Raw genomic sequence first — 12,436 nt, 5'->3', positions numbered from 1 at the left:
CTTGATTATGTTGTCATTGTCAAATGGTTTACCAGTCCTTTGGGATTCTGTCTGTCCATCTTCCCCTTAAGTGGAATAAATAGTGCCTCAACGTGGGTAAGTACACTGACTTCCAATCCCTCAAATAACATTTCCTAAAAACATACATTTTCATACGTATGCAGTCAGATATAAGAATTCAGTAGAGAGCGAGTGGTGTCACAAACGGCACCTGTTTAAAAACTTTCAGAGGAGAATTTCAAAACTAACTCTTTTGAGAGAGAAAAGAGGGTGATGGATGAGAAGGGGAAGAGAATATGGATCATGGGAAATGGGGGAACGCTGTAATTTCTGTTAACTTTTGTTTCAGTGTAACTAGCTCCTAGTCTGAGGTAATTATGCATATAAAATAACAGAGAAGACCTCTGACTCCAGTGCCTTTTCAAAAGGAATGGGGAAACATTCTCCACCAAGCTTTATTGCTCCTTTCTTGTTTCTTCTCTAGGGATTGTGAGGGGGGCATAGCCATTAGTATATGTGTGAAAAATGTATGTTTAACTTCTGTTCCTGGTGAGTTTCACTAGTGCAAAGAGGAAGTCAGGCCGCAACTTACTTTTTGACAGAAAATTACTGGAGGTATTGAGAGTTGGTAAATAAGAGCAATGAAGTTCCACTTTCTGGTAACACTGATGTCTTCTCTTTTATTGTCAGTGATCATTTTTTCTTTCTTTCTTTCTACAGCAAATAGCATTCAAAAACTTGGTACAAAGAAATCAGCAAAATGAACAACAAAATCAAGGCCCTCCAGCTTTGAACTCAACAATACAGCTGCCTTTCTTAATAGTCAACACTAGCAAAAGAACAGTTATAGACTGCAGCATATCAAGTGATAAGTGAGTGTTTATGGAAGCAATTTTTAGAATTTTATTTTCTTTGTGGACTGGAATTTTTCTTTGAACAAATGAGAGAAATTTTTCTGGTTTACTAAAAGTAATTATGTATTTAAATTTGCTACTGTCACTTCAGGGGGGTGTTTTGGGTTGGTTTTTTTTTAATATTTAATGCAACCGCAGTAGTAATAGGAATAAGTTTGTCAACACAGCTTTACAACCAGTAGTTAAAACAGGCCGACTTTCACTGTTGTAAAAGGCACTTCAGACTGCCACTTCAAAGAGCATTCACTGCACAGGAGAAATAACAGAATGAAATTATATACTAGGACAGCACTAGCTTTTAATGAAGCCATGTGGTAGTGCTTCTGAATTCTTATTCCTAATATGCCATAAATGTATTTAGTCAGAAACACAAGGTGATCCATGTAACACAAAAGTAACATCCTAGAGGTGATAATAACAACTTTTGAAAGTGTCTTTTAATAGCAAAAAGGTTGCACCTAGCTCTTTGAAGGAAAAAAAGGAAGTAAATTATATAGAAATTTGAAATATTGTCTTTGTAAGCAAACCACTATAGTGGCACTCTTATATTAATCTGAAAATCTTCCACTTACATACTTCTCGGTGCTTACGCTCTTCATCCTATGAAAATATGGCTGCAAGTATGAGGTTAATCAGATCACAACTAGTTCAGTAGCTGAAAATATCTGGCTGGCTTTGCTTTAATACTGTAGATTACAGATTTCACTCTGTGGTATACAAATCCCATACTGAACTTCAAGTCAATTAACATACAGCAAAAATAGACGGTCTCTAGTAACCTAGGGACCAACATGCAAAAAAGCAATACTATTAAAAGTTGAATTTTTGTAGAAAATAGGACTGAAGTCCAATACATTCTGTGACAAAAGATTTGGAATCCTCCCATCAGCACTGCAGTTCAGCAGGTTGGGAATTTTAGGATCAATATTGATTTAGCTTAACTATGCCCTTATTTTATAGGTATACAATACAGTTCTTACTGCACTTTTAAGCAGTGCTCTGTATTTAGGTTTGAAGTCATTAAAAAGTTGAACGATTTCATACTGAAACTTCAGAACTGCTGCTTTGAAGTTGTCAGAGATGAAACTGGCATTTGGGATCTAGAGAAGTGTAACACGCTTCTGCAATCTCAAACTGCAAGAAAACACTACTACTAAAAATGAGCACACCAAAATTATTTAAGTTGTTGATATTTCAGTTTATATAACCCAGCTTCAATATTACTGTCATCTGGAGATCATTAAGTGTACAACCCAAATTAAACAAGCTTTCCACTGTGGTTATGATTTGTGCAACTGATTAGTGGCAGCAGGAGTATGTAGATAAACAGTGCCAGAAACTGCTAGTGTTTAAACCACTGTTACACTGCTAAATAAGGCAGTTGGCAAAAGTGGTCACTCAGTTTGGAGAATTCAAATTCTGTAGTTTATTGGAGAGTATTTGCGCTGCCTAACCCCATTACGGGTCAACTTGAGTGCTTGCCCTTCACTTGGTTTCAGCCTCAGTTAATAACCCACTGTTGTAATGGGCTTCCATTTTCCTTTCTTTTCCCAAGTAACATTTATATAAAGCATTGGTTGGTCGGTATTTATTATGCAACAGCAGGTGATGTTAGAAAGTCCAACGAACAGATAAGCTCACAGCATTAGCTACTCAAAACTGTATTTACAGAGGATCTTCCAAAAGAAAATAATTGCTTGGAAAAATGGTACATATAAGGGGGATTTAGCATCATGGGGAACATAAGTTTGTGTCTTCTAAGTTTTTTCCTATGCAAGAACAGGCTTTATCTAGCCAAAACAGAATGAAATTTCTCACATGTAAAATAAAGAGGTTATTGGGCAAGTTTTGTTTAGAGTTTGAGAAGGCGGACGGGTGCCAAGCAGCATACTGAGAATTACATTTCTGAAGTTGGGAGGAAAGAAAGCAGAGTCTTCAGATAAAAAGGAAGAAGTTAAAAAGTATGTTGAAAAGATGAGGCACCTGAACAGGAAAAATTTATTTAGTGTATATGGTCCTTCTGTATAAATGCTGTAGGTCTTAGGAAAAAGGGAAAAAAAAAAAAAAGGAACCAGAATACCTAATTTTAAACAAGCATTCAGACACAACAGATGTATCAGAAACTTGGAAAATTAGAACATCTCTAATAGGAAATGCAGATGATTTTGCCATTGCAGATACAATGCTACACATTAGAGGAAACGTGTAGGAAGTAGGCTCTTGTACCCTTAGAGAAGAAATTGCCTGCAAGAGCGGAAAATCCAGATTAAATTCATTGTTGATCAAATTTGCACTTACCACGGGAAAGGGACAGGAACCGTACCCAAGCTTTGCATACTCAGTACTGGCCTCTGGGCCTTAGCCCTGAATAATAAGATGGTAGCCCAGTAGATCATTCTATGAGAACAAAAGTTGATTTCTCAATAACGGCCAAAATAATGCTGGGAATTACTAGGAAAAACAGTAAGAAATACAATGTAAAACTAGGTACTTGTAGTGCTTTTATATCTGGAATACTACATGCTGTCTTGTTCTTGGAAAGAGTATAGCATAACCAGGAGAGAGACACAGGAGAGCATCAAGAATGCCTGAAGCTATGAAAAGGCTTTTACAGAAGGACTCTTTGGCCTAGAGAAGAGAGGACAGTGGATTTCCAGGTGTCTATAAAATCACAAATGACATGGGGAATGTGCATAGAGAACAGCTGTACACAGTTGCTTATTAAAGTTAAAATTAAGAGACATTAAGAGAAGATACCAGGTGACAGGTTTGAGACAAAAAGAATATAAGTGGTTTTGTAACAGTTAGTCTGCGCAAATCATAGCATTTGATGTTGTTCATGCCAAAAGTTTACATAAGTTCAAAAAGGGGTCATGTCAAGTGCCTGAAAGAAAACCCTCAAATAGCTATTAACAGCAAAGGTAGAAGTGTAGGGACTTCCTATGTCAGAAGCTGCAGGTTGCTAGAAACTATACTGGAGGAATATTACTGTAAGTTTGTTTGTTTGGAAACTTGGCGGGGGGGGAAAGAAGTTACGCTCCTTTCTAGCATCCAGCATTTGACCACAACACATGGGAGGAGAAATGCAGAGCTATCAATAAATACAGCCTTTAATCCTGTACCATAAAAGCTGAATTCAGTTATTACTTAGTTAACTACACAGCTTGGTGGTAGTAACTTGGTATGGCACTGGTCTCCTATCCCGTTTGTGTAAACATAGTTACATTACTTTAGCTGCACCAGTCTAGGTAGCAGGAATGTAATTGTACCAATTAAGGGTATAGTGACACGTCTTATTTTCCCTTATAATGTGGTTACGCTTAAATAAATATAGCTGCATAAACAATGGGTTTTACAAGTAATACTGTATGAGTCACAAAATAAATTATGCCTGTAACTGACAGTTACACCTAGTACAAAGCCTGTAGATTTCTAGATGAAAATTTTGTGTATAGGCACAAAAGATGTAACTTTTCCAAACTTATTGGATCAGGTGTAAGAAAATGAGTATTTAAAAAAACCTGTCAAGAAAATCCACATGTGACACAAGCTTGGAGAGATAATGGAAGACCCACCAGTGAGTTATCTTTTAAAGATCGTATCTCATTAATGGGTTGCTTTCCTAGGGATAAAGGTTTTGTCAGCAGAAGATGAGGTACTGGGAACTAGCCTTATATTGTAATCCCTGGACCAGTGCTGTCCAGGCTTTTAATAGCCTGTGATCGTAGCATAAGGCCAGTCTAGATGCCCCTGCTTTTCTTAAAGCTATATTAAGTTTATATCACTATTTCCACTTTTATAGGGAATGAAAACCATTTTGAGAATCCTGCAGCAGAAATGGTCAGTTGTGAACATACAGGACTCTGAACAGACTGCTTTGCTAGCTGCATCCAAATGCATCCAAAAAAGCGAAGTTATACCAAGGTAGATAGGCAGTTCACAGGAGGAGTGCTGCACATTAGAACAGAAAGTGGAATGTAAAAGAAGCAAAACCAAAATAGTTATTTTGGTGACAGGGCTGCAGGTGACCTTTAAAAGTATTGGATTTAGTACAAGTGAAGGTTCATGTTCAGTAAGGCCTTCCTCTTCCCCTTTGAATCTGCTTAACGAGGTAGAAAACTTTAGACTTTCTTCCTGCAGTGGTGAAGTTACTTTAATTGAGAAAGTGCCATTTTAAACCCTGTAGGTGCACCAGTCACAGAAGCAGAAGAGAAAAAGCATTTGCTGCACTTCCCTCCCCCCTTAAGGACCCTTTACAGATAATGAAGAATCTAGACACTTACCTCAGTGCATACCAAAAAAAAAGGAAAAACAGGCAAAAAAAGCATAGCTGTGCTCTTTTCAAAACCATCTCACTTTGACTTTTTACATACAGATTTGAATACCTCTTTAATTTCGATAACACTTTTGAGATTCATGATGACAGTGAGGTGCTGAAGAGAATGGGAATGTCCTTTGGGCTTGAGGCAGGCAAATGCTCAGCTGAGGACCTAAGAACTGCAAAATCCCTGGTGCCAAAAGCTTTAGAAGGCTACATCACAGGTAAGTTAGACGAGATTTTTAAATGTTGTTCCTGATCAAATTTATAACATTAGTTAACTGAAGCAAATTTAGTGATATTAACGTACATAGGTATGTAACATTTGAGGTTACATGGGAGCTAGTAGGGTTGGTACATAAACGAGTTGTTTTACAGTTAATTTTGGAAAGTTTATCATAGTTGTCCTGTAAACTTAATTCACACTGATTTATAACAACAAACTTCTAAGTAAGCTGCATTATGAAGAAATTATTTCTTAAATAACTAAATTGACACCAAGAACAGATTTTCATGGGTTAGTATTAATTTTGAATAACTGTGGATATTTGGAGGAGCAAACTGGAAGAAGGCAGCTTTTCCCAAGTTGAGGAGGAAAAGGAAAGAAAAAGAGCATCTTGAACTGGTTGAGTGTAATCCATATGTGACCCAGCTGCACTCACACTTTACTTTGCCTGAGGTAGGTGAGCTCTGCTAAGAACTCTCCATATCTCCATCCACGTAGACGTGCACAGTGTACCCTCAGTACATGGATGGTAGGCTCTCCTGTGTCCAGTCATTTCCACACTTATTCAACATGTAAAACAGTGATACTTAGATAAAACACATGGCCAGCAGGTGCCATCTGAGAACAGAGCTTCTCTGAATAAAGCAAGAGTTCCAGGACAGGTGTCCCATGCAGAGACTTTTACCTCCCCTAGTCATACTGTTTGAACAGGTCACACTTAGACTCAAACGTAGATCTCCTTCAGTGTTGCATCATTGGACTAGAGCTGCTAAAATTTGTAATCACTTCCTTTAGTCATTGTCAGACTGCATTCTTGCTCTGCCTAAAGCTTAAGCTTAGCCCAACATTTTTTCAAGTTTCTGGAGGTACTTAATCTATAAAGGAAGTGTTACCCAGTGAATTCCTGTATTTTTGAGGAAAGGGGGAACAAAGCTATTGCCCTGACTTCTCTACTACCTAGGCTTTGGTCTTGTTTAAATTACAGTAGCATAAAACTCTGTCTTTCACACAGGGAGGTTGGAAACCTCAAATGTTTGACTTAATTTTTTTAAAACTTTCCTAAAGTTGATTCCCTTCTGTTGGCAACATTTAATCTTCATGTCAGGATCTCTTAAATGCAGGCTTTATATTAAAAATGCTATTTTGTTTTGCTAGGAAAAATATAGTTAAGTAGTCAGGAAGCTGAATATGTATGTTTGTATTCTTGATTTTACTATGTGAGAGAATTAAGAATGAAACAGTTTCTTAAAATTTGTGATGTCGAAACACTGCTGGATATAAATTAGAATTCAATTACATTCATTAAAATTAGTACATTTTAAATGGCTTAACATTTCAAACTACATCAAATGTGCTTATGTTTATCAACAATTGTTTGTGTTTTCCTGGTCCCCTTGTCCTGTGGGGTTTAAAACTAACATTTCATATTTTAATTTTGGTCCATTTTGAAATTACACACCAAGTCTTTATAAGGCTGCACTGCTGCCAAAAAGAGAAGTTGAAAGACATCTTCATTTGTTCCTTGCAGGCTCATTCAACTAAAAAATATTTACCACATGATTTACCACCAGTGTAAAAAAGGGGAAAGGAGCAGAACCCACATCTTTTAATATTGTTGCAGTCTTCAAGTTACTTAATTGCTCCCATGTATTGAGGAGCAAACTAAAACTTCTATTTCATTTTAAACCTGCATTAATTTATCTTCAGAGAATAGGATGTCTTTACATTTGCAAAAAAACCTGTGTTGTTACACTATTTACTGAGCAAAACCAGCTTTTAAAGATTAAGCAATAAAATGACATGTCTAAACTAGCGATTAGTAGTTCATTTGAGTTTCTTTTGAAAAAAATTCAGTCACACCAATGTACTGCTGGCAGGGTTTTTTATTGAAAGCATTAAAGGCAAAACAACCGTGATGTTCCTGTGCAAGTGAGAAATAATTAGTACTCTGTTTCAAAGGAACTAAACAGAAAAAAACAGGTTCTAAGATAGCATATTCTTAAAGAATGTTGTGATTAGGGTTATTTCTGTAGTAGCAGACCAGCAGCCAGAAACCTATCTAGAATTTTAATCGTAAGAAATGTATTGCTTTTATTTTTTACTCAAAATGCATTGAGGCACGTAATGTACTTTTCAGACATGGGTTACATTCAGCTGTTTCAGCTTCTGAAAAAATTAGTCCAGAAGTGTTGTTACTACAGCATGTTCATTTATTTTAAAGGTTTCTTCTGTCTGTTGCTTGCTACTTAATTCCACAACACAAACCTACAGTTAAGAGTATGAATTGCATAGTAGAGGTTTCTAATGGCAGTAACTGGCAAATAAGGGGAACAGATTTAAATGTTTTGCACAATGCTTTAAAAGCCAGCATTTGCCTGATGACATATTTTCAGTTAAGTATAACTTCCCATTTTAACCTTAGCAGTCTTTAAACATTGTTTCTTACACTGCAAGAGTGGTAAAATGGAAGGCTCGTCACTGGTTTTTAGAATTCATGGTTACTTCCATAGCGCTCATGATGGCACTTTTAAGTACATTGGCTTCAATTACTACTATACAAGAAAAGCAAATCAAGGTCTCTTATTTATTCACTGAGTAAATTTATTACAATCAAGATCAAAGTTCTCCCACACTAGCTGACTCCATGAACTCAACTGCTGTAGAAACCAGTCCTGTTGTAATATGTCTAAGTAGGTAAGTAATTTCCTGTACAATGTTAGTTTGACCTTAGCCTGGTCATCTTTTTTTCAGATAACTACTGACTTCCAAACACTAACAATAGTTTGTATTGTAATGCTTGCTAATAGGACTGGAGAAACAGTTGGAAGAATCCAAGTCTAAACCAGTTCAATGAAAGATACTTAAGATTAACAAAAAAACTTGGACCATCTCAGCTTTAAAACAAAAAGTAACTTCTAGTTGCGTTAAACATGGCAAATAATTTGCTTGGAACTGCTGAACTGATGTTGCGTGCATCAAAACCGTATCAGTGTATTTTCTTTGCAGGAGGATCATGTGTTTTAGCCATTCTTCAAGTGCCCTAATTTGATAAAAGTACTGTCTTCTAGGTTTTCTATAGGTTTCATGATGTTTTAGCAAAAAAGTGTTGCTAAAATGTTTTTAATACGTATTTTAAGCACTACATTGGTATGATCCTCAGGTGTCAGACTGCAATTGAAATCAGCAGAAGCTAAGGCATATTAACACCATAAAGAAAAATATTATGTATATCTTAAATTACATTTGTAACACACTTTTCTGTTGCTTGATTGTCATAATTGATGCAGACTTCTAAAACTGACATGATTTGACCTTACTTTTTCTAGTTTCCCAAAAGGGAGCAAGAGTAGAGGGTACAGCAGCTTAACCATAAAAGTTAACACCAAAGTGTTGCTTTAGCTAAGTCAGTAATCCAGAAAAAGTGATGGACATACAACAGACTGCACTACAACCACAATACTTGCCAGCTTCTTACTATGGATGGAGCAACATTATTTCTAGCATGACGCTTGCACCAGCTTAAGATGGCATCCCAGGGTCACGATCCTAATTACACATTGCTGACCATTTCTTCATTTTGACACAGTTACTTTCCTCTGCCCTCTTCGTGAGCTGGTTCAGGGTACTAAACTGCAAGTTTTTTATCTGACAGAGGAGTTTCTGACAATTTAGCGTGTAGAACTATCTAGCTAAGGGCTCAAACCAGAACAGTTCAGGTGTAAAAGAGGGAGCGAGATTGCTGGATGAACAGAAAGATGCCACTGATTGAGACAAGCATAAACTCTTGTAGAACCATATCCAAAGTAACATCCTCTGCCTTTTAAGCCCTGCATATACTATGGGCAGTTAATGCAAAACCAAGGCCTGCCTTTGTCAGTCGAGTCCTCACTCCTAGAAAGGAGACTACATATTAAAAAAGGCAGGAAATAAAAATTCTGAGGCACTAATAGTTGTGGTAACACCATCCCACTTGTATGTATGCCACTAAGGCAGTGGGCAGAGAGAGTGGTGCAGTTTAGGACCTCTAGATTACAACTCTTCTCTAGTTCTTCGCTGCATGAAGAAGTGCTCTGCCATCTACCTGCATAACAAGCCTTGACTGGAAAATGGGCTGGAGTTGGAACTGAATGAAAGAACATGTTCGGCTATCAACAATAATCCTATGCAGCACTTTTACTTTTGCATTAATTACTAAAGGCTACTGAGGGTATTCCTTTAGAGCCTTCTCATCTAAAGTACAAATTTCTACCAAGTATATCTCCTGCAAGATATGCCTAGTTCATAATAAGGATGCCACTCTTAGATTGGACTGTACCACCTTGGGAAGTTTTTTCCAAGCTGCTTTCTGTGGTTCATAAGTGTAGATATTAGTAATTCATCTACTCTGCTAGGAGTAGTAACTCTTCTCATTGTAGGCAGACTTCTGTTTTGACAGTCCTTTCCAGACAGGAAATGGCTTCTTAAACTCCCCATCTTTCACAAACTTCTTCTTCCCCCGGCTCCTCAGAGCCCACTGGAAAACAGAATTTAGAAATATGAGGTAATGAAAGTGCAAGGCAGGGATATGCATCTATGACCCTTCTTTCTGCCTTATGTGTAAAATCCATACTTTCCTTCACTTTGCTCTTCAAAAAGAAAAGTTAACTAGCTGTTAATAAAACACAAGACTACTAGCAGTGACTTGTTATTCTTCTGGAATATTAAGCATGTACACACAGGTACACCCCTTCAAAAGACCAGGAAACAACACCGTGATAATCTTTAATCCACTTTATTAATCTACAATGCAGTCATTCCAAATGGTTCAGCCTCCTCCTGCAAAGACAGGAGGAGACTGTCAGAACATGTTCTCTGTAAAAACGAACCTGCATTTAGGGCAATCTTAATAAAAGCCATCCAGTTATGTCCATATTCAACTATTCTCATCTATTCCGTCCTCACAGATCACCGTAAAGCTGCCATTTACTCATGTTTTCTGTCATGTTCCAAAGACTCTGCTGGCAAGAACATCAACCTTCCTAGCCTTGCTTTGTAACGTGTCATTTAAATACTTCACTGCTAACAAGTCTCCACAGCACAAAACAAGGTAGCCTGTGAATCCCAGTGGATGGTGAGCCAATTTACATGTCTGGGACAACCTGCTTAAAACAGTCCCTCTGCTAGGCAGTAAACTCAAATCTTACAGAGCCAAAGCTTAACAAGAACACGGACAAATGAGAAAGCGTATGTAACAAACACATTTAATTACTCCTCTTATCTGCTATTATAGAACAATTCTAGATAAAATACAAGTAGTACAATCCCATTTTACTGCCATGGTGCTGTACAGAACAGAGGTTTGCTTAGGCATAGAAAATAATAGTAAGGACTGTAACTCCTGGTTTAATGCATCCAGCTGGAACCACAGGCAGGCACCATGAAAAAAGAACTAGACAGTCCTGATATAACTTTATTTTAACTTTGTGTTGAGATGGACTTTGGGTAGGTTAACAGAAACACCTTATCTAAGAAACAAATTACAAACAATCCCCCCCAACCCCCCCCCCCAAAAAAAAATCCCATAAGTGTAATTGGGTCAATGGACTTGTTTTCCTGATTTGCTTGGCAGAAATGTGCGTAACTGGAAAAAACTGACAGGCATTATTTGTTAGGGAATTAGCAAATAAGTACTATGAACGTCGTAAGTAACCCATTCATGTCCCTCAGAGGGCATTTAACAAATTACCTCAAGGAATTCAGCACTATTGCAAGACCATTTTAATCCTAAAATTTCCTACCCATCCCTAGGGAGGAGACTGATTTACACATCACACATGCAGTGTACACAGGCTCTCTCTTTCATATTCTTGGCACAAGACCTTTGACATGGTCTGTTCATGTCCACAGCTGATTGCCATCTCTATTCAGTGTCAGAATGGATTAGGAGGCTGTATTACAGCCAGCTATGAGACCCCCAAGATGAAACTCCCTTTGGCCATCAGAACACGCACGACTGAAATGTATACTGCCTTGGTGGCTTCATTGCAGTATCTCCAATCCTGACAAGTACAGTTCCATTTATACCTTCACCAAGAGCAACAGGAAAGGCACTTAGAGCTGTTGGGGCATTTGATAGGCTCAATCTGTAGCAGTAAGTTTCCATGAAGGACTCCAAAACTATTTCAGGTACCTGCAATTGCATACAGCTACTAGTCAGGGTCATCTGCAGTGTGAATTATCTTCAGGCAGAGGGAAAAGCTTCATAGAAATAACCACAGTTCTGAGTGTGAGGGATTGCAAGGCTTGAGTGCATCCACAAACACTGGGGGGGGTGTGTATATATATATATGTATATAAAATTTCATCTTCATTAAACAGGACACATCTACAGTATAAAATCAATTTGAGCTACTGGTACCTTCTTTTCTAAACTAAGGAATCCTAACTGCAAAGAGAATGCAAAGTTTAAGATTGTAAAAGGAAGAAAAAATTTAAGTAACTATCATAAATACAATTATGCTTTCTTCTAGATATGTCTGCAGGATTTTCATGGATAAACCAAGGGTTACTTTCAAGTTCAGCACAAACAGTTTCACATTTAGAGGTAGCAGGAGGCACTTCTGATGCTAAATCAAGGTAAATAAAATCATTTTTTATTCAAGGATAGCGATATATGCTGGTGGTACTTTCAGTAACCTCACTATTTCATACCATTTACATGCAGGAAATGAGATGTTTTCTATTATGGTTGATTTTTGATTGTGAAAAAGTCTCTTATTTTGTCTTCCTTGATAATTGTATTTGAAAGGTCAAATCAACATGCTTTGAATTTTGAACATGCTAGCTATTTTGTATCTATGTTTCAAAAGAATAGAATCACTTCTAAGCCCTTATTATAAGGACAGAGTTTTCCTGATTAACCTTAAATTCCTGCCTGGGCATGGACTACAAATAGGTAATTATGTGTGAAAAAAAGCCTGATAATACTTCTGAAGATAC

The 12,436-nt window shown here is 37.3% G+C and overlaps 2 protein-coding genes across 9 annotated transcripts in view; one reads left to right on the top strand and one right to left on the bottom strand.

Annotated features, from left to right (window-relative positions):
• TFDP2 (transcription factor Dp-2) overlaps positions 1-12,436 on the top strand; it is a 65,645-nt gene that overhangs the window by 44,595 nt on the left and 8,614 nt on the right. For all 8 annotated transcript variants that reach the window (XM_072866600.1, XM_072866603.1, XM_072866605.1 and 5 more), the window contains 3 exons: positions 721-872; positions 5,290-5,456; positions 11,968-12,073. In XM_072866600.1, coding sequence (XP_072722701.1) covers positions 721-872; positions 5,290-5,456; positions 11,968-12,073 — 425 coding nt within the window. The remainder of the gene's footprint in view (positions 1-720; positions 873-5,289; positions 5,457-11,967; positions 12,074-12,436) is intronic.
• ATP1B3 (ATPase Na+/K+ transporting subunit beta 3) overlaps positions 9,737-12,436 on the bottom strand; it is a 53,103-nt gene continuing 50,403 nt past the window's right edge. The window contains exon 7 of the mRNA XM_072866608.1: positions 9,737-9,971. Coding sequence (XP_072722709.1) covers positions 9,846-9,971 — 126 coding nt within the window. The 3' untranslated portion in view covers positions 9,737-9,845. The remainder of the gene's footprint in view (positions 9,972-12,436) is intronic.

This window comes from Ciconia boyciana, chromosome 7 (assembly GCF_034638445.1).
Source record: "Ciconia boyciana chromosome 7, ASM3463844v1, whole genome shotgun sequence".
Taxonomy (NCBI): domain Eukaryota; kingdom Metazoa; phylum Chordata; class Aves; order Ciconiiformes; family Ciconiidae; genus Ciconia; species Ciconia boyciana.
The sequence above is the reverse complement of the archived record's forward strand: the minus strand, read 5'-3'. Positions and strand labels throughout refer to the sequence as shown.